A 22,681-nucleotide genomic window follows, 5' to 3' on the forward strand; every position below is an offset into this window, starting at 1 on the left:
AAGGTCAAAACAAAACGGTGTGCGCGTTCCTCTTGTGTACCTCTGCCCAGGCGTTGCTGATACATGCCAAATCTTACAACGCCTGAATAGTTATTTTACGTATTAGCTGACCACAACAGCAATTGGTTGATGCATGGTTTGAGCGGCTGAACGCGACCGGTATCTGTACGTGTGGTACTACTGTCATCCAGTGATAGTCATAATTTTGCTGTGGAATACAATTTATTTTCAGAGAATGTGTGAATTTGATACATTTTCATAACAAACAATCTTGAAAACAGGTTGAACACAAATTCAAAACCAATTGCTTTTTCTTTTACTGTATTACAATGAAAACATGACTTTAAACTAAGGTTACAATAACCAAGATTTTATCATAACATCAGTCATCAAGTCAAACAACCTTGACACTGTTACTAAAACAATGGAGCAGAAAGTCATTGTTGTGGACATTATCTTTCTACTTCAGTAAAACAACAAAGAATAAAGGATAAAACCAAAACCCATAAAATATATACAATTCTATTCTTGTCCAATTCTTAACAGAAAATCTAATGTTCACTATCAACAGCATGTATTCTTCCAACTTCACTTTATAAAAGCGACATCTGGAATCTTGCCTTCAATCTGAGGGAGACGGAGGGGAGAAAAACAACATTTAGTTGGACAAAGTGAAAAACTCAGAATATGCATGTATTTAATCAAACTTTTATTTGACATTTTATTCATGATACTTTACTTTTAATTGTGTGAAGATCTGTGCAGCTTTGTTGAAATCCCACTCATTGTCCTGAAGACACCTGACACAGAGAGAACGTCACAGTGAATGTTTGGCCCAGAGTTGTCTGGGTTAGGAAGAATTTGGCCGGCAGGGATATCCTTGTCTCATCGCACACTAGCGACTCCTGTGGTGGGCCGGGCGCAGTGCACGCTGACCAGGTTGCCAGGTGTACGGTGTTTCCTCCGACACATTGGTGCGGCTGGCTTCCGGGTTGGATGTGCATTGTGTCAAGAAGCAGTGCGGCTTGGTTGGGTTGTGTTTCGGAGGACGCATGGCAGTTGCAGCGATGAGACAAGACTGTAACTACTACCAATTGGATACCACGAAAGAGAGAAAAATGGTTAAAAAAAAATCAACAAAAAATAAATAAATTGACCCTCTGTCAAACAAGCACACACAGGGTGTGTTCGAGCAGTAACAACGCTAACACAGCTGACAGTAGAGGACGATGGGGGAGGTGCATCTATGACAGCCAAAAGTCGGACACTGTTGTGGTTGACCTACAGCAAGGCTCTGTGCAACATTTTGCAATTTTTTATAAAAGCTTATCTTTGTAATGTCAAAATAAACACGTCTCCAATTTTCAACCTGTGATACAATTGAGACATGGATTTTGTATGTGTGCCATTCAGAGGGTGAAGGGGCAAGACAAAATACTTAAGTGACTTTGAGGTATGGTAGTAGGTGCCGGGCGTGTGTCAAGAACTACAACGCTGCTGGGTTCTTCACTCAACATTTTCCCGTATGTATCAAGAAATGGTCCACCACCCAAAGAACATCCAGCCAACTTGATACAACTGTGGGAAGCATTAGAGTCAACATGGGCCAGCACACCTTGTAGAGTCCATGCCGCAATGAATTGAGGCTGTTCCTAATGTTTCGTACACTCAGTATATTCATAGGTTGCACCTCCGTCACGTCATGCCATTGTTATGAATGTTCTCAAGCCGCCCTCTATCGGCAGCGCCATAGTGGTGCCCTAAAGTGGTGATAAGCCCAGTCATTCTGGACGGAGGCTAACTACTGTTGTCTAAATTACACTATAGAGCCTGGAAATACAATGACATTGCTAAAGTTGTGAAATATTTGGTAGGAAACAACTTTGCCAGGATTATGTCATCAAATTTACTTTAGACAGATGGCAATGTTGTCATTAGCTAGCAAAATTCGTCAAAAATAGCTAGCAGTGCTAACGTTAGCTAGCTAAGATCCAGTGGCCTCCCCTCAATCTTAGCTAACGTTATAGCACAGATAGAACAATGAGACATATTTCACTGGATGTATAAATGTGAAGCATCCACTTGGCGTTTCCACTCACTACCAAATAGGGTAGTGAGATGAAGCCCACTGGCGGGCAATGGAACGAGATAGATTTTGGCCGACATTCGGCAAATTTTCTCATGTATGAAACATTTGATCTCAATACAGTTTTCTGTTCCCCAAACTCAAATCTGTTATGAACAGAGTGGACCCTTTGCAAACATTTTTTTTAAATTGCGTTGTTTAGGAGTGCAAAGGTGAATTGAGTTACTGCACACGCACACTTCAGAGTATGTGTTCCCTGTTACTTCCGGCGCCGACAGAGATGGCCGCCTCGCTTCGCGTTCCTAGGAAACTATGCAGTATTTCGTTTTTTTATGTATTATTTCTTACATTGTTACCCCAGTCGGGAGGAACTATTGGATATAAGAGCAACGTCAACTCACCAACATTACGACCAGGAATACGACTTTCCCGAAGCGGATCCTCTGTTTGGCCCACCACCCAGGACAATGGATCGGATCCCAGCCGGCGAGCCAAAACAACGGCGCCGCAGAAGAAGGGGCAGACAGAGCGGTCTTCTGGTCAGGCTCCGTAGACGGGCACATCGCGCACCGCTCCCGAGCATACTAGTCGCCAATGTCCAGTCTCTTGACAACAAGGTTGACGAAATCCGAGCAAGGGTAGCATTCCAGAGAGACATCCGAGACTGTAACGTTCTTTGTTTCATGGAAACATGGCTCACTCAAGACACGCTATCGGAGTCGGTACAGCCACCTGGTTTCTTCACGCGTCGCACCGTCAGAAACAAGCATCTCTCTGGTAAGAAGAAGGGCGGGGGTGTATGCCTTATGATTAACGAGACGTGGTGTGATCATAACAACATACAGGAACTCAAGTCCTTTTGTTCACCTGACTTAGAATTCCTCACTATCAAATGCCAACCGCATTATCTACCAAGAGAATTCTCTTCGATCATAATCACAGTCGTGTATATCCCCCCCAAGCAGACACACTGACGGCCCTGAAAGAACTTCATTGGATGTGTAAACTGCTAAACGTGTTAACCCTCTCAAGGCTGCAGGCCCAGACGGCATCCCCGGCCGCGTCCTCAGAGCATGCGCAGACCAGCTGGCTGGTGTGTTTACAGACATAATCAATCCTTATCCCAGTCTGCTGTCCCCACATGCTTCAAGAGGGCCACCATTGTTCCTGTTCCCAAGAAAGCTAAGGTAACTGAGCTAAATGACTACCACCCTGTAGCACTCACTTCCGTCATCATGAAGTGCTTTGAGAGTCTAGTCAAGGACCATATCACCTCCACCCTACCTGACACCCTAGACCCACTCCAATTTGCTTACCGCCACAATAGGTCCACAGACGACGCAATCGCCATCACACTGCCCTAACCCATCTGGACAAGAGGAATACCTATGTAAGAATGCTGTTCATCGATTACAGCTCAGCATTTAACACCATAGTACCCTCCAAACTCGTCATTAAGCTCGAGACCCCTGTGCAACTGGGTCCTGGACTTCCTGACGGGCCGCCCCCAGGTGGTGAGGGTAGGTAACAACATCTCCACCCCGCTGATCCTCAACACTGGGTCCCCACAAGGGTGCGTTCTCAGCCCTCTACTGTACTCCCTGTTCACTCATGACTGCGTGGCCATGCACGCCTCCGACTCAATCATCAAGTTTGCAGACGACACTACAGTGGTAGACTTGATTACCAACAACGACGAGACGGCCTACAGGGAGGAGGTGAGGGCCCTCGGAGTGTGGTGTCAGGAAAATAACCTCACACTCAATGTCAACAAAACAAAGGAGATGATCGTGGACTTCAGGAAACAGCAGAGGGAGCAGCCCCCTATCTATATTGATTGAGTAGTGGAGAGGGTGGAGAGTTAAGTTCCTCGGCGTACACATCACGGACAAACTGAAATGGTCCACCCACACAGACAGCGTGGTGAAGAAGGCGCAGCAGCGCCTCTTCAACCTCAGGAGGCTGTATCACCGCCTGGTACGGCAGCTGCTCCGCCCATAACCGGAAGGCTCTCCAGAGGGTAGTGAGGTCTGCACAACGCATCACCGGGGGCAAACTACCTGTCCTCCAGGACACCTACACCACCCGATGTCACAGGAAGGCCAAAAAGATCATCAAGGACAACAACCACCCGAGCCACTGCCTGTTCACCCCGCTATCATCCAGAAGGCGAGGTCAGTACAGGTGCATCAAAGCGGGGACCGAGAGACTGAAAAACAGCTTCTATCTCAAGGTCATCAGACTGTTAAACAGCCATCACTAACATTGAGTGGCTGCTGCCAACATACTGACTCAACTCCACCCACTTTAATAATGGTAAAATTGATGTAATCAATTTATCACTAGCCATTTTATATGATATAATGTTTACTTACCCTACATTACTCATCTCTTATGTATATACTGCACGCTATACCATCTACTGCATCTTGCCATCTGATGTAATTAAATGTATCACTAGCCACTTTAAACAATGCCACTTTATATAATGTTCTCATACCCTACATTGCTCATCTCATATGTATATACTGTACGCTATACCATCTACTGCATCTTGCCATCTTGATGTAATGTATCACTAGCCACTTTAAACAATGTCACTTCATTTAATGTATTCATACCCTGCATTGCTCATCTCATATGTATATACTGTACTCTATACCATCTACTGCATCTTGCCTATGCCGTTCGGCCATCACTCATTTATATATTTTTATGTACATATTCGTATTCATTCCTTTACACTTGTGTGTATGAGGTAGTTGTGAAATTGTTAGGTTATATTACTTGTTAGATATTACTGCATGGTCGGAACTAGAAGCACAAGCATTTCACTACACTTGCATTAACACCTGCTAACCATGTGTATGTGACAAATACATTTGATTTGATTTAATGAAAATATGCAGATGATGCTAGAATGTGCCAATAGGATCTCGCTAGCTCGTGCTTGGCCCTGCCCCCTCCTTGCTTGTTCTGCCCACTATGGCTCATTTGTTCCCATTGGAAAAGACAGACTGTGGTTTATCTTGGATTAGTTATAAAAATCTTTGTGCATCTAAAGTCATTCTGGTGAAATCAAAATGATGACAAAAGGTTTTCCTACTAATTGTTTGCCTCCTTTCGAATGTCATTGTATTTCCAAGCCACTGTAATGCACTTTGGATAATCTCCATTAGCGCTCATTGACGATGCGTTAAGTAGAATGCTCAGTCAGGCATCAGTTCAAAACAAACATTCAAAACAATAGTGACAACATGCAACCCATGAATAGGGAGTAGAAAATACCATGGCAGAAGTACAAGTTAATTGAGGTAGCTATGTACTGTACATATAGGTAGGGGTCAAGTGACTAGGCAACAGGATAGACAAGACAGTAACAGAAGCGTATGTATGTGTGGCGTCAGTATGCATGTATGTGGGCGTATGTAGTGTGTATGTTGGAGTGTCAGTCTAAGTATATAAGAGTGTGGGTAGAGTCAGTTTAAGAGAGGGTAAATGCAGGTAGTCCGAGTAGACATTTGATTAGCTAATTAGCAGTCTTGCTTTGAAGTTTCATGGCTTGGGGGTAAAATGTGCTTAGGGTTGTTCACCGCTTGCTGTGTGGTAGCAGAGAGAACAGTCTGTGGCTGGAGTCAGATTTTTTTGGGGCCTTCTTGACACCGCCTGGTATAGAGGTCCTGGAACGGCAGGGAGCTTGGCCTCAGTGATGTACTGGGCCGTACGCACTACCCACTGTAACTCTGTAGATGCTAAGAGGCTGACTACACCGCTCGTGTCGCGTTGCAAAATCAATTTATAAATCTATTTTATTCAATTATTGCACCCACCCTGCTTGCGCGCCAACGAGCGTCTGCGTTGCCAAGGGCTAAAATAGAAGTCAGTTCTATTTCTGACACAGATTGAGCTGCAAGTCCTGCCTCTCCCATCTCCTCATTGGTCTATAGAAGCAGGTACCCACGTGCCATCTCCTCATTGGTTATACCCACGTGGGTTACTGAAAGACGAATGAGGTCAGTGACGGCAATGCACCTAATTTATGAAAATTGCCAATCGCAATATAAAGTCAAGAGAAGAAAAGGCCTAGGAGAGATGACTAGAAACGATTCGGTTGACCGTTTTATGTGTGGATTAATTGTCGGAGTAGAGGACCTTGTGCATTTCAGGTAAAATAACAACTCAATGTTTATATCCCAGGACAAGTTAGCTAGCAACAGCAAGCTAGCTAAATAGGACAAATTAACTAGCAAGTGGAAACTAGCTAGCTAAATTGCCATACATGTTTAATGCTTTTCGACCTGTCCCCAAATTAATATAATTGGTTCAGAGTTTGTTTGATATTTTAACCTGCGTGTCGTGATCGCGTTTGGTGTGGGGGGACAAAATACATTTATGCACGATGGCGCACATGCGCAGCCGGTTTCGGTTCCGTGTAAGCGTTGCCATACCAAGCGGTGACGCAGCCAGTCAAGATGCTCTCAATGTTGCAGCTGTATACCTTTGAGGATCCGAGGGCCCATGCCAAATCTTTTCAGCCTCCTGAGGGAGAAGAGGCATTGTTGTGCCCTCTAAGACAACTGTCAAAGCTGATGTGCATACCTATATAACAAAGGTACATGACGTATTATCTGTAAGGATTAGACACAATCGTTGATTTTGCTTATGTCATTGACAGTGATGCAAATGAATACAAATAGTAGAATTATGCCATACTTTTATTTTGAAGGCTAACCGCAAAGTCCACTATTGAGGCTAATCCTTATTGTGGCTAGCTTCACATAGATGGGTCCGACCACCATTAATCAAATAAGAACTGTCTTATAAATTAGGGTTATTTTAGATGATGACACCTAGCTATATAGTTAGCTAGCTAGCTTTTTTTTTATGACCAGTACTGTAGGTGCGCAAGACAACTTTACCAGCGTCATAGCATATGCGTCAATGAATCGTTGACACATATGAAATACGAGTGAGTGTAATCAATGTGTAATAACTACGTAAAAAATGTATGAACACGCCAAATTATTATGTGATGTGTAGTCATATTCAGGTCCTGATTGGTCAAAAAGCTTATTTGACACGTCAAATTGTGTTATTTGATACGTCAAAGTGTTAAATAGTATATTTTTTGACATGCAAAGACCCAAACGGCGTTCCATAGAAATCCTGGTTAAGAATGAAATGACTGAACAAATGAACAACGAAACAGCACAGCAAGTAAGTGAAAGAAATAGGTTTTGATTATGTTTTACTGGTAATGGGGACATACTTAAACGCCAACAAAATAACTTTTGGTCAATGTGGTATGTGTGTGTAACCTTTATTTAACTAGGCAAGTCAGTTAAGAACAAATTATGTTTTACAATGACGGCCTACCTCCTGCCAAACCCGGACTACGCTGGGCCAATTGTGCACCGCCCTGTGGGACTCCCAATCACGGCCGGATGTGATACAGCCTGGATTCGAACCAGGGACTGTAGTGACACCTCTTGCACGGAGATGCAGTGCCTTAGACCGCTGCGTCCATGTGTGTGTGTTAACTATTTAGCTGTACTAGAATACTTAAAATGACGCTAAAATTTTAAATATTGGTTATCGATATCATTTTTTGGGGCAAGGAAAATATTGGATATCGGTATCGGCCAAAAATGTCATATCAGTGCATCACTAGTTTGGACCATGATAGATCTTTAGTGATGTGGACACAGAGGAACTTGAAGCGCTCAAACCGCTCCACTACAGCCCCGTCACGTGCTCGGCCCTCCTTATCCTGTATTCTGCGATCAGCTCCTTTGTTTTACTGCCGTTGAGGGAGAGGTTGTTGTCCTGCCACCACACTGCCAGGTCACTGACCTCCTCCCTATAGGCTGTCTCATCGTCGTCGCTGATCAGGCCTTAATGATGGTGTTGGAGTCGTGCGTGGGTGAATAGAGAGTACAAGAGGGGACAAAGCACGCACCCCTGAGGGGCCCCCGTGTTGAGGATCAGCGTGGCGGATGTGTTGCTGCCTACACTCACCACCTTGGAGCGGCCTGTCAGGAAGTCCAGGATCCAGTTGCAGAGGAAGTGTTTAGTACCAGGAACCTTAGCTTAGTGATGAGCATTGAGGGCACTATGGTGTTGAACACTGAGCTGTAGTCAATGAAGAGCATTCTCACGAAGGTGTTCCTTTTGTCCAAGTGGGAAAGGGCAGTGTGGAATGTAGTAGAGATTGTGTGGATCTGTTAGGACGGTATGCGAATTGGAAAGGGTCCAGAGAGTCTGGGATGATGGTGTTGATGTGAGCCATGACCAGCCTTTCAAAGCACTTCATGGCTAGAGATTTGAGTGCTACGGGGTGATAGTCATTTAGACAGGTTACCTTAGCGTTCTTGGGCACAGAGACTATGGTGGTCTGCTTGAAACATGAACAGTGCCTTCACAAAGTATTCATACCCCTTGACTTATTCCACATTGTTGTTTTACAGCCTGAATTCAAAATGGATTAAAAAATATATATATTCTCACCCATCTACACACAAGACCCCATAATGACAGTGAAATTGTTTTTAGAAATGTTTGCAAATGTATTAAATTCAAAAATCTAATTTACATAAGTATTCACACCCGAGTCAAAACTTGTAGAAGAACCTTTGGCAGCGATTACAGCTGCGAGTCTTTTGGGGTAAGTCTCTAAGAGCTTTGCACACCTGGATTGTACAATATTTGCCCATTATTCTTAAAAATTATTCAAGCTCTGTCAAGTTGATTATTGCTAGACAGCCATTTAAAAAAAAGTATTGCCCTATTTTAAGACAATTTAAGTCAAAACTGTAACTAGACAACTCAAGAAGATTCAGTGTCGTCTTGGTAAGCAACTCCAGTGTAGATTTGGCCCTGTGTTTTAGGTTATTGTCCAGCTGAAAGGTGAATTAGTCTCCCAGTCTGTTGGAAAACAGGCTGAACCAGGTTTTCCTCTAGGATTTTGCCTTTGCTTATAGCTGTATTCCATTTCTTTTTATCCTAAAAAACTCCCTAGTCCTTGCCGATGACAAGCATACCCACAACATGATGCAGCCACCACCATACTTGAAAATATGAAGAGTGGTACTTAGTGATGCGTTCTGTTGGATTTGCCCCAAACATAAGGCTTTGTATTCAGGACAAAAAGTGAATTTCTTTGCCACATTTTTTGCAGTATTACTGAAGTGCTTTGTTGCAAACAGGATGCATGTTTTGGAATATTTTTTATTCTGTGCAGGCTTCCTTATTTTCACTCTGTGATTTAGGTTAGTATTGTGGAGTAACTACAATGTTGTTGATCCATCCTCAGTTATCATATCACAACCATTAAACTCTTTAACTGTTTTAAAATCCCCAGTGGCCTCATGATGAAATCCCTGAGGAGTTTACTTCCTCTCCGGCAACTGAGTTATGAAGGACGCCTGTATCTTTGTAGTGACTGGGTGTATTGATACACCATCCAAAGCCTAATAATAACAACTTCACCATGTTAAAAGGGACAGGCTGCTTTTTCATTTTTACCCATCTACCAATAGGTTCCCTTCTTTGCGAGGCATTGGAAAACCTCTCTGGTCTTTGTGGTTGAATCTGTGTTTGAAATTCACTGAGGGGCCTAACAGATAACTGTATGTGTGGGGTACAGAGATGAGGTAGTGATTCAAAAATCATGTAAAACACTATTATTGAACACAGAGTCCATGCAACTTATTATGTAACTTGTTAAGCACATTTTTACTCCTGAACAAAAATATAAAAACGCAACATGTAAAGTGTTGGTCCCATGTTTCATGAGCTGAAATAAAATATTCCAGAATTGTTCCATACGAACACAAAGTGAATTTCTCAACAACAAAAATGTACAACCCTGTTAGTGAACATTTCTACTATGCCAAGATAATCCATCCACCTGAAAGGTGTGGCATATCAAGAAGCTGATTAAACAGCATGATCATTACACAGGTGCACCTTGTGCTGGAGCCACTAAAATGTGCAGTTGTCGTCACACAACACAAAGTCACAGATGTCTCATGTTTCCGGGAGCATGCAATTGGCATGCTGACTGCAGGAAAGTCCACCAGAGCTGTTGCCAGAGAAATAAATGTTAATTTCTCTACCATAAGCCACCTAAAATGTATTTTTTTTTTAGAGAGAATTTGGCAGTATGTCCAACCGGCCTCACAACCGCAAACCACGTGTATGGAATCATGTGGGTGAGCGGTTTTCTGATAAACCTTGTGAACAGAGTGGTTCAGGTATGGGCAGGCATAAGCTATGAACACAATTGCATTTTATCGATGGCAATTTGCATGCATAGAGATTCCGTAACGAGATCCTCAGGCCCATTGTTGTGTCATTCATCCGCCGCCTACCCCTCATGTTTCAGCATGATAATGCATGGCCCCATGTCGCAAGGATCTGTACACAATTCCTGGAAGCTGAAAATGGCCCAATTCTTTCATGGCCTGTATACTCACCAGACATGTCACCCATTGAGCATCTTTGAGATACTCTGGAACGACATGTAAGACAGTGTGTTCCAGTTCCCACCAATATCCAGAAACTTTGCACAGCCATTGAAGAAGAGTGGGACAACATTCCACAGGCCACAATCAACAGCCTGATCAACTCTATGAGAAGGAGATGTGTAACACTGCATGTGGCCAATGGTGGTCACCCCAGATACTGACTGGTTTTCTAATCCACGCCCATACCTTTTTCTTTTTAAAGGTAACTGTGACCAACAGACGCATATCTGTATTCCCAGTCATGTGAAATCCCTAGATTAGGGTCTAATGAATTTATTTCAATTGACCGATTTCCTTATATGAACTGTAACTCAGTAAAATCTTTGAAAATGTTGCATGTTACTGCACTGTTGGTTAAAGGCTTGTAAGTAAGCATTTCACGGTAAGGTCTACACTTGCTGTATTCGGCGCATATGACAAATAAAGTTTGATTTGATGTTGTATTTATGTATAGTATATTTAGGCTTGCCATAAAAAGGTGTTGAATACTTATTGACTCAAGGCAGTTCAGCTTTTCATTTAGAATTAATTTGTAAAAAATTCCCAAAACATAATTGTACTTTGACATTATGGGGTATTGTGTGTAGGCCAGTGACAAAAAAAAATCTCAATTTAATCAATTTTAAATTCAGTCTGCAACACAACAAAATGTGGAAAAAGTCAAGTGATGCGAATACTTTCTGAAGGCACTACTGATGTCGTCGATGCACTTATTAATGAAGCCAGTGACTGATGTGGTAAACTCCTCAATGACATCGGATGAATCAGAGATCATATTCTAGTCTATGCTAGCGAAACAGTCCTGTAGCTTAGCATCCGCTTCATCGGACCACTTCAGAATTGAGCGTGTCACTGGTACTTCCTGCTTAAGTTTTTGCTTGTAAGCAGGAATCAGGAGGATCATTTGTCAGATTTGCCAAATGGAGGTGGAGGGAGCGCTTTGTATGAGTCTGTGTGTTGAGTAAAGGTGATCTAGATTAAATGTACTCTCCTCTGTAGTTTCATCAGGAGAGCGCCTCAAAATATCACAATTTGTACATGTCCACTGTATGAATAGTAACATTTGAATTGTGGAAAAGTTGGTTCCTGTTTCCGTCACGTCTCGGGTACCATTCGCATGGGTCAAACAAAAACACCCTAATGATTGGCTAACTAATAGTACCTCCCAGTAGCCAGGCGACGGCTGCATGGTGCAACCGGTGAGAAGAAACTGCAGCGACTTTATAAAAAACTGCATGACCTTTGATCACATGGTTTTAATAAAGGTCATGTAGTCGACATGTAGACACAAGTCGGACAATGTTTATCCCCATAATGCAACACACTTTGAAAGGCGGTGACCAATGACTTAGCAAAATTGATCCGCTTGAACATGCCCACAAACTTACTTCTGCGACCACTCAAGGTTCATGCCAGACTTGAGGGAGAAGGCGGAGAGCATCTCCTGCTGGGGGGCGGTGAGGGTGGGCACTGGGCTGCTGGAGGGAGTGGTGGCGGAAGCAGCGAACGCATGCTGGATCTCCTCTGTTGTAGCGATGCGCACAAATAGCTCGTCATTCACTATGCATAGACTGGAGAGGGAGAAACGGAAGACAAATAGTTTAAAACTATAGTTTTTATATAACTGATGCCAATATTTATTAATATTCGTTGACCATTGTTTTCGTATATCATATAAGATATCGTTTTAGCATTCTTCAGCACAGACAGTCTTATAAGAGCTTTTTAAAACCAAGATCAGGTGAACGAGGAACCTCAGAATTACCCTGAAATTCCTGCAGGAACTGCGATGAAGACCCGAGAGAAGGCCCTAACCGCGTCTTGAGATTTACCATCAACTTCTTTGAACATGCCGCTGACCGTAAAGGACAGTAACGTGGTCTACAAAAGAGAAAATTCAAGGTTTTGAAAAATAAAACTCCCATGAACAGAAGAACTGATGATAGTATTGAGAATGCTACACTAACTATCAATCAGATATTGCCTAACCGTGTAGGTGTTGACGTCTACATTGAAGGAGGCTGTGTCATGCTGAGTTTTAGGCAGCTCGTTGAGCAACGCCACCACGTTCAGCCGTGTGTGCTTCAGTAGGCGGAACCGTGTTGCTGTGGGGAGCAGATTCCAGAGGGAAGCATTTAGAAGATGCCACACATTATTACAAAAATACAACAGACAAATCTGTTGATGACAGACTTGTTAATTGTCTTAAATATTTGGAAGACTCACATGGATCTTTGAGTCGCTTTATGTTACGGCTGTCTTTATGGTAGTCTCTCAAACTACACCTATGATGAAAAATATACAAATAAATAATTAATTCCGAACTCCCACGAGCCAGACATTCAGATGGGGAAATGTGTGTGTGAGACCTGTTTGGGTTTTGACTGGAGGGCAAGCTGAGTGAGAAGGAGGCACCATCATGGTAGGCATCTAGAAGAGGCTGTCTGTTCCCAGAGTCATATACACTGTAGTACCTGTCATAGAAAAGTGATAACACTGTAGTACCGTCATAGAAAGGTTATAACACTAATATCTGCCATAGAGGTCATAACACTATAATAGCTGTCAGAGGTCATATGCATACTACCGTGCTCCACACACTCATGCATCCGAGTGCATTCTCCGGCCACGTTCTCTTGAGTACGTTCTTATGAGGACGAGTGTGGAGAATGCATAAAACATTATATTCAAGAAGAACTCGCACTCCCCCTACTGTATTACCTCCCGCGTCACCTCCCCATTCACTGAACCTTCTTCCAGACAGGATAATGGCAACAAGAGATGAAACAAGATATACAAGCAAACGTTTTACTTCAGAATGATCAGCTAGATATGTGAATCTTATTAATCTAGCTAGCCAGCTAGTTTGTATTTATTTGAATTTATGTATGTAGTTAAACATTTAAATATTACAATATATTCATAACAGATTTCACAACATATTAAGTGTGTGCCCTTACACGGAACCCAAACCGGCTGCACGCGTGTGCGCCATCGTGCATACATTTATTTTGTCCCCCCACACCAAATGTGATTACGACACGCAGGTTAAAATATCAAAACAACTCTGAACCAATTACATTAATTTGGGGACAGGTCGAAAAGCATCAAACATTTATGGCAATTTAGCTAGCTAGCTTGTACTTGCTAGCTAATTTGTTCTATTTAGCTAGCTTGCTGTTGCTAGCTAATTTGTCCTGGGATATAAACATGGGAGTTGTTATTTTACCTGAAATGCACAAGGTCCTCTACTCTGACAATTAATCCACACATAAAACGGTCAACCGAATCGTTTCTAGTCATCTCTCCTCCTTCTAGGCCTTTTCTCCTCTTGACTTTATATTGTGAATGGCAACTTTTCATAAATTAGGTGCATTACCGTCACTGACCTCATTCGTCTTTCAGTTACCCACGTAGGTATAACCAATGAGGAGATGGCACGTGGGTACCTGCTTCTATAAACCAATGAGGAGATGGGAGAGGCAGGACTTGCAGCGCAATCTGCGTCACAAATAGAACACAGAGGGTGTTCTATTTGACTTCTATTTTGGCCCTTGGCAACGCAGACGCTCGTTGGCGCACGCGAGCAGTGTGGGTGCAATAATTGAATAATATAGATTTCGACATTTATTTTGCAACGCTCGCGGTGTAGTCAGCCTGTTAGGCCTCTACTCTACCACCTCTACTCTACCACCACATATCTATAGACAAAATCCACGTGTACATGTGTGTATAGTGCATATGTTATTGTGTGTTTGTATGCATGTGTCTATGTTAGTGTTGCTTCACAGTCCCCACTGTTCCATAAGGTTTATTTCTGTTTGTAAATCAAATTTTACTGCTTGCATAGTCATGGCTCTATGTAGTACTTTACGCCTCCCATAGTCTGTTCTGGACTTGGGGAGTGTGAAGAGATCTCTGGTGGCATGTCTTGTGGGGTATGCATGAGTGTCCGAGCTGTGTGCCAGTAGTTCAAAAAGACAGCTCGGTGCATTCAACATGTCAATACCTCTCACAAATACAAGTAGTGATGAAATCAATCTCTCCTCTACTTTGAGCCAGGAGAGATTGACATGCATATTATTAATGTTAACTCTCTTTGTATATCCAAGGCCCAGCCATACTGCCCTGTTCTGAGCCAATTGCAATTTCCCTGAGTCCCTCTTTGTGGCACCTGACCATACAACTGAACAGTAGTCCAGGTGCGACAAAACTAGGGCCTGTAGGACCTGCCTTATTGATAGTGCTGTTAAGAATGCAGAGCAGCGCTTTATTATAGAGAGACTTCTCCCCATCCTAGCTACTGTTGTATCAATATGTTTTAACCATGACAGTTTACAATCCAGGGTTACTCCAAGCAGTTTAGTCTCAACTTGCTCAATTTCCACATTATTCATTACAAGATTTAGTTGAGGTTTTGGATTTAGTGAATGATTTGTCCCAAATACAATGCCTTTAGTTTTTTTAATATTTAGGACTAACTTATTCCTTGCCAACCATTCTGAAACTAACTGCAGCTCTTTGTTAAGTGTTGCTGTCATTTCAGTCGCTGACGTGTAGTGTTGAGTCATCCGCATACATAGACACGCTGGCTTTACTCAAAGCCAGTGGCATGTCGTTAGTCAAGATTGAAAAAAGTAAAGGGGCCTAGATAGCTGCCCTGGGGAATTCCTGAATCCACTTGGATTTTGTTGGAGAGGCTTCCATTAAAGAACACCCTCTGTGTTCTATTAGACAGAACTTTTTATCCACAATATAGCAGGGGGTGTAAAGCCATAATGCATACGTTTTTCCAGCAACAGACTATGATTGATAATGTCAAAAGCCGCACTGAATTTGAACAAAACAGCCCCCCCAATTTCTTTTTAGCATTTTCTCTCAGCCAATCAGTCATTTGTGTAAGTGATGTGCTTGCTGAATGTCCTACCCTATAAGTGTGCTGAAAAAATAGCATTGTATCTGGTCAAACACAATATTTTCCAAAATGTACTATGGGTTGGTAACAGGCTGATTGGTAGGCTATTTGAGCCATTAAAGGGGCTTTACTATTTTAGGTAGGGGAATGACTTTTGCTTCCCTCCAGGCCTGAGGGCACACACTTCTAGTAGGCTTAAATTGAAGATATGGCAAATAGCAGTGGCAATATTGTCCGCTATTATCCTCAGTAATTTTCCATCCAAGTTGTCAGACCCCAGTGGCTTGTCATTGTTGATAGACAACAATAGATTGTTCACTTCTTCCACACTCACTTTACAGAATTCAAAATTACAATGCTTGTCTTTCATAATTTGGTCAGATATACTTGGATGTGTAGTGTCAGCGTTTGTTGCTGGCATGTCATGCCTAAGTTTGCTAATCTTGCCATTGAAAAAAACATGAAAGTAGTTCGCAATATCAGTGGGTTTTGTGACGAATGAGCTATCTGTTTCAATGAATGATGGAGCAACATTTGCCTTTTTGCCCAAGATTTCATTTAAGGTGCTCCGAAGCTTTTTAATATATTCATCTTTGTTTCATAGTGTAGTTTCTTCTTCTTTTTATTCAGTTTAGTCACAGGATTTCTCAATTTGCAGTACGTTTGCCAAATCGGTTGTACAGCCAGACCTATTTGCCACCTCTTTTGCCTCATTCCTCTCAACCATACCATTTTTAAATTCCTCATCAATCCACAGGGATTTAACAGTTTTTACAGTCATTTTCTTAATGGGTGCGTGCTTATCAGTAACTGGGATAAGCAATTTCATAAATATGTCAAGTGCAGCGTCTGGTTGCTCGTCATTACACACCATGGACCAACAAATTCTTCACATCAACAACATAGGAATCACTACAAAACTTATTGTATGACCTCTTATACACAATATTAGGCCCAGCCTTTGGAACTTTGGTTTTCCTAAATATGGCTTCTATATTGTGATCACTATATCCGAGGGATTTGTATACTGCTTTCAAACAAATTTCTGCAGCATTAGTAAAGATATGATCAATACATGTTGATGATTTCATTCCTATACTCTTTTTAACTACCCTGGTAGGTTGATTGATTGATAACCTGAACCAGGTTGCAGGCACTAGTTATAGTTTGAAGCTTTCTCTTGAGTGGGCAGCCTGATGAAAGCCAGGCAATATTTAAATCAATTAGATAAAAAATTAGTTAAACAAGCAAAAATGACTTAAAACTAATGTTATGCAAGGTAGTGGTACATTTTTCTTGGGTAGCTACCAATTCTTTGTGGCTAGCTAGCTAGCCAGCCCTATTAACTTACTATGGACTTACCCATTCACTGAACCGTCTTCCAGCCATGACAATGGCAATAAAGACGAAACAAGACATACACAAAGCAACCGTTTTACTTCATAACTATCTGCTAGCTATATGTGAATAGTAATAATGTATCTAACCAGATAGCTTAACAGGGAAAATGATCACAAACAAATATTATGCAAGATATATGTCAATTCTTCGTGGCTAGCTAACAGTAGTAGCTAGCCAGTTAGCCCTATTGACATATTATGGGCTTGCGATCTACGGAACGTAGGCAGGTTAACATGCCGAAATGAAACACCATGTATTTATTAACGTATCAAGATCAAATATTGTAGTCAGGCAACATATGATTTGTGAATAGGCAACATTTTCTCTCGCTTCTGCTCAAATAAAAAGCTTGTGTCGATGCATGCTTCAAAATATGCACGTACGGAGTACGCATTCGAGATGTGCCCTCCATGCTTCGTTTCGCATACTTTGATTTGGACTGCTTTGCTCGGAAGTATGCATTTTGAGAAGCACGCACTGTGTTACCTGTCTTAGAGGTGACAAATATATCCTTTATGAAGGAATATACTTGAATCTTGACAAAAGATATGTGAATACACTTACTGTTGCAGGAAATGCAAGATGAGGACCTTGATTTCTTCTGAACCGAAGTAGCTACCCTGCATTGGTCAAAGAAAAGAGCATCTGTCAGAATCAACCAAGCGAACAAACTGAATCAAGTGCATTTTTTTGTTATTCTGTGAACCAAAACGGACCAGACCTTGCAGGGGGGGGTAGTGGTGGGTGTTACCACTTCAAACACTATCGGCGGGGGGAGGTCATGACCATCCTACAGAACAACAACAGGAAATAAACAAACAAATCAAATGCAGTCAAAGATGGAGAGGATCAGAGAAGAAAAGAGAACATCTTACCAGTTTGAGTAGCCGGGGAAACCTCTCCCTGATAGCACTGGTGGCCATGTTCACCATGGAGAGGGAACAAGAACAGAGAAGTCACATCCCACCTCACACACCCACTCAACGTAAAGGCCACGGCATCCACCGGACTGCGGCATCCACCGGACTATGTCAGTGCTCCCATCTACCTACTAACTAACACACACAGCCTAACCCCCACACAGCCTATCCCCCAGGCTCAGAGACTGACCTGATGTAGGTGAGCTGGTCCTTGAACTGGTCACACAGTGGGTTACGGTCCAACCACAGCTCAACCAGCTTCAAACCCTTCAACCTATCCAGCTCCTTCTCTGACTTCAACTGAGAGGAAGATGGAGAAAGAAAAAAGAGAATCGAGTGGGAAAAGGTTAAGCGAGTGAGCAGATTCAGGGGCAAATCCTAATTTGTAATCTCCCATTGATATTAATGCATGACGAAGTAAAAATGTGATGTGGAAGTTAGGATTCGCCCCCCAAATGAATAGACAAGGTTAGAGATTAGGGTTAAGGGTCAGTCTCTTCTCTCACCTCATTGTGGGAGAGGTTGAGGATCTTCAGGTGTGGGGCCTTGCTTATCAGATCTGCCACATCTTCCAGTTTATACAGCTTGTTATTGCTCAAGTTCAGACACACCAGCTGAGATAAGAGAAGAGGAGAAGAGATCTACACATTTTAGCACAACACACTAAAACTGTATGGGTATAGATTGGTATTATTATACTATTACCTCAGGGATGTTTTCCTCAATGATCTTGACCACAGCATCCATAAAGGTCTTTCTGCTCAAGATCGCCCTGATGTTCTGAGACACCAAGTCTGAAACAGAGGTACATACCTCATTTTAGACCAGGACAGAGGAAGATAGAAACAGTGGTTAGTTTGAATCTCCAGGTAGTATGGGGTGCTACCTGGGTCAGTACGGATGTTGTTCAGGTCCAGTGCTCGCTGGGAGCCATCAAAACGCTTGGCCATGCATTGCTGAGAGAGATATTACAGAAGTTACTCATATTCATCTGTAAATATCCATCCATATTATTTTCCAACTTTCTCCATCGCTCCCCCCTCCCTCCATCTCTCACCTTTAAGTGCTCCATGTCTTCAGGCTTCAGTTGGGTGTTGAGGATGGCGGGAGGAGGACAGGGGTTCATCAGCACTATCACCTAGAGAGGGGAGTGGAGGTGTGTAAGTAGTAACTTCAAAAAATCCTTCTGTACAAAAATCTTTACATCATGCAACAATTTTACTGAGTGTCAGTTCATATCAATCAATAGAGATTAATAAATCAATTAGGCCCAAATCTATGGGTTTCACATGACTGGGCAGGGGCACAGCCATGGGGGGGTCTGGGGAGCCAGGCCCACCCACTGGGGAGCCAGGGCCCAGCCAATCAGAATGAGTTTCTCCACAAAAGGACTTTATTACAGACATAAATACTCCTCAGCACCTTGTAGCCCTCAGTGTCTGTGATTTGGCGAGAGACTCTGCACAGTGCGTTGGCTGTGCAGGCATCCTCGAGGTAGAACTGGGCTTTATGGCCTTCAATCTGGTACTGAAAGGGATGGATGGGGGGGCGAGAGCAAGAGAGAGAGATAAACAATACTAATACTTAAATACACTTGTAAATATCCTCAACACTTCTATATATTTTTTTTAACCTTTAACTAGGCAAGTCAGTTATTTTCAATGATGGCCTAGGAACAGTGGGTTAACTGCCTTGTTCAGGGGCAGAACGACATATTTTTACCTTGTCAGCTCAGGGATTCGATCTTGCAACCTTTCGGTTACAAGTTCAACGCTCTAACCACTAGGCTACATGCCGCCCCGGCTTAATAGACAAACAATAGACAGACATACATGTACTTGTATTGATTTCAAAGCATACATTAGACTCCTCTATCCCAGTGATCAGAAAAACAACATTTAACCCATCAGTCAAGTCCTATGATCATGGCTGGGCTGTCTGCCAGCAACTTACCTGAACAGGTGTGAAGGGTACGGAGCACAGGTTCTGTAAAGCCGTCAGCAGCCATTTCTTGTCGTATTTCCTCCCATAGGGAATCTGCCAGAGACAGCAGTTAGTTGACTATAAAATACTTTATCATAATGAAATAGATACTTGTCATGCTCTTTGTTAAAGATACTCACAATCATCTTGTACCAACTTCTCTTGTCTTTTCCTCCTCCGTCTCCTTCTCTCCCTCCTCCACCTCCTCCTTTGTAGCCCCCAGCTCCTCTTCTGTCTCGGTCAAATTGTCCATCGCCTTTCCAATTCGGCCACCTGTACGGGTTGCTAAGAGGTCAGAGTGCACAGTGTTACGTGACAAAGAATCATCTCACAAAACATGTTTATTTATAGACAGTAACAGAAAATCTTATCGCTGCTATGTAACAGTTGTAGTATGCAATCTCACTCACAATCTGCGGTGAGAGCTGCCATCCTGTGGGCTCCCGCTGTTCATAGTTACGTCTACATAGTTATCTTCGAACCGGACCCGAGGTCCTGGTCCAGGGCCCCTGAACCCACCCATTTGGCCCCCTCGAGGCCTCTGCTGCCTGGCCGGACCGTCGTAGTAGATTGGGCCCCTAAAGGGGCCCCGACTCATACGGCCCCCCCAGAACTGAGGGCCCGCGACTCTGTTGTCATGCTCTGGGGGAGGGAGAGAGAGAGAGAGGATGGATCATCATAAACAACTTCGTACGGGCAATCTTCTGGTATGAATATCTGTTTATGCATATACATTATCATGTTGTTATTATTACCAACACATTTGTAGATGATTCATCACATAACTGTATATTTACAAATGGTGACTAAAGTAGCTCCTAATATTTTGTGATAAATGGCACAAATACTTCTGAATCTGCATTTAAAATATTGAGCATGTCTCAATCTGACCAACTGACCAAAAGTTACCAGTGTTGCAAAATGTGTCCCTATATTTATTTAGCAAGTTTTCAGACCCCTACAGATACTTTTATTGGTAAAGGCTAGCGACAAATTCAGCTACTTTTCAGGCTGCCTTTGGTGAATTTTTCCGACTTAATTTAGCAGCAAACGAGATTGGAAGAAGTTGTCTGTGCAACAGCAGTCACCACAATGGTGCACTCACAGGCAGAGAAGCACAAGGGGAGGGGGTGTGCAGTGGGCGAAAAAATGTCGTGCTGCAGCAAGGCAGTGGGCAAAACATAATCTACTGACAAATCAAGGAGCCAATCGCGATTCTCACAAAAAAATAATTGCCAACACTGTATGGGTAGCCAGGTGTGCTTGGGGTTGTTTTTGAATCGGGATGTGGCCTAAAAAGTCTGTGTCACACGTCGGTCACAGAAAACGTAAACGACTGTCCTGTCCCCATATGCCAATCGCCTCACTTATTTGTTTACACTTCGGCGTTTTACCTCCTGGTAGCTTGCCTTTGCGCGTGACATCTCTCTGGACGACAACTCCCTCCTGATCTAGGCAGAGGAGGAAAACAACTGTTGAGAAGCAGATTTGAAGCTTTGTTCCGGGGTAACTTACCACTGTAGAACCGGCCACCGTCCGCCATACTCCACTGTCAGTGTCAGATACAAAACACAACCCTGGGTGACAGTATATCAAGCGCTGCGACTATAGGCTACTTCAGACGAACATAAATCAAAACGAGTGAAAAATAGATATTTAAAAATATAGAACTCTGTTCCAAAAGGTGAAGGTAATGTGGTTATAAATTGTGTCCCACTGCATTGCTCTATGGAAATCTAGCTACTGTTCTGCACTTTAACAGAAACGTAAACACTGCGGTTTAGAACTACATATACCATGCTCACTAGCTTCCGGGACGCGCGCAATTGCATTTGCCAGCGCAGAGCCCACCGCAGTGGTACGAGGGTCATGGCTAGAAGGGATCCAGATTTTGTCAAATTAACGTCAAAGGTACAACAACAAAAATCATTTGACCTACTAACTATAATCCCAGTACGTCTCTTATCTGCAGCGTAAATTATCCTAACCTGCTACGAAAAGTCAAATAAAACGTTACTAGTAATTTGACAACAGCTGAATCCCATGACCTGGTAGGAGTGGAATCCATTTGAAGGGAGCTGTTTTCAACCTGACAGTTCAGGCAAACGTAATAAACATTTATTTAAATACCCATTACATTGGTTGACTAAACTATTAAACACAGAAGTTCCCTTAAAAAGACTTGCTAGCGAAAGCTAACGTTAGCTTGCTAATTAGCCATACCTTGGTCAAATCGGACACGTGCGACCACAGCCAGGTTGGGGTACCATTTTCGGAAGGTCATATTGAGTCTTGCAAAGTTACCGAGTACTGTCACCAAATTATCTGAACAAATGCAATTTATTTTATATACATGGGTTGCTGGTTAACTTCACTTGTGCAGTTTAAAAGTTTGCTAGCTAGAAAATTGGAGAAACGTCAACGTTGCTCTGGTGATGCATCATTTTGCAGTGCAAATCAATTATTCACCACATCTAAACAATGCTTGATCAAAACTAAATATTAGTCTAAGTGTTTAGTTTTAGCAATATAAGTTGTGACGATGAAAAGAAATGGCGACTACAATATCAAATTTGCGATAGGAACCAAATTGATAGTGCCCTGTCCGCAGACGGACCCTCCTGATAACTTTAAACAATGCCCCCTTGTGCGTGGTTTGAGCATGCGCGCTACCTTCAAGGTAAGAGGACTCAGGGACATCCACTGAGCAGTAAAGACAATTCCTGGCAACTTTGCCCACATGCGACACAGATGTAATGCTGCAAACGTGTAATTAAATGAAATACCCTGTTTTTGTTGGCTGCATCTGTTGATGTTGGGTGCTGGCCTCCCTCACCTGTCCTGCAGT

The 22,681-nt window shown here is 42.7% G+C and overlaps 1 protein-coding gene across 4 annotated transcripts; it reads right to left on the reverse strand.

The window, feature by feature from the left end:
* Nucleotides 1-203: 203 nt before the first annotated feature.
* On the reverse strand, nt 204-22,470 carry LOC106604390 (nuclear RNA export factor 1-like). Of its 4 annotated transcripts, none has more exons than XM_045717958.1 (21): nt 22,057-22,470; nt 21,228-21,284; nt 20,244-20,475; nt 19,974-20,106; nt 19,804-19,887; nt 19,273-19,377; nt 18,908-18,988; nt 18,737-18,806; nt 18,556-18,644; nt 18,357-18,464; nt 18,041-18,150; nt 17,806-17,842; nt 17,652-17,720; nt 17,495-17,550; nt 12,984-13,088; nt 12,841-12,899; nt 12,604-12,719; nt 12,380-12,495; nt 12,003-12,185; nt 740-800; nt 204-627 (listed from the first exon to the last, which is right to left on the reverse strand). In XM_045717958.1, exons 1-21 carry the CDS (start codon nt 22,115-22,117, stop codon nt 589-591), a joined length of 1,971 nt encoding a protein of 656 aa, XP_045573914.1. In that variant the 5' UTR covers nt 22,118-22,470; the 3' UTR covers nt 204-588. The 4 variants fall into 4 exon arrangements, with proteins under 4 accessions (XP_045573914.1, XP_014054440.1, XP_045573915.1 ...); XM_014198965.2 differs by having other exon boundaries at nt 19,974-20,118; nt 22,057-22,469; XM_045717959.1 differs by lacking the exons at nt 21,228-21,284; nt 22,057-22,470 and adding an exon at nt 21,349-21,638.
* Between the last annotated feature and the right edge of the window lie 211 nt (nt 22,471-22,681).

This window comes from Salmo salar, chromosome ssa05 (assembly GCF_905237065.1).
Source record: "Salmo salar chromosome ssa05, Ssal_v3.1, whole genome shotgun sequence".
In the NCBI taxonomy this organism is placed as follows: Eukaryota; Metazoa; Chordata; class Actinopteri; order Salmoniformes; family Salmonidae; genus Salmo; species Salmo salar.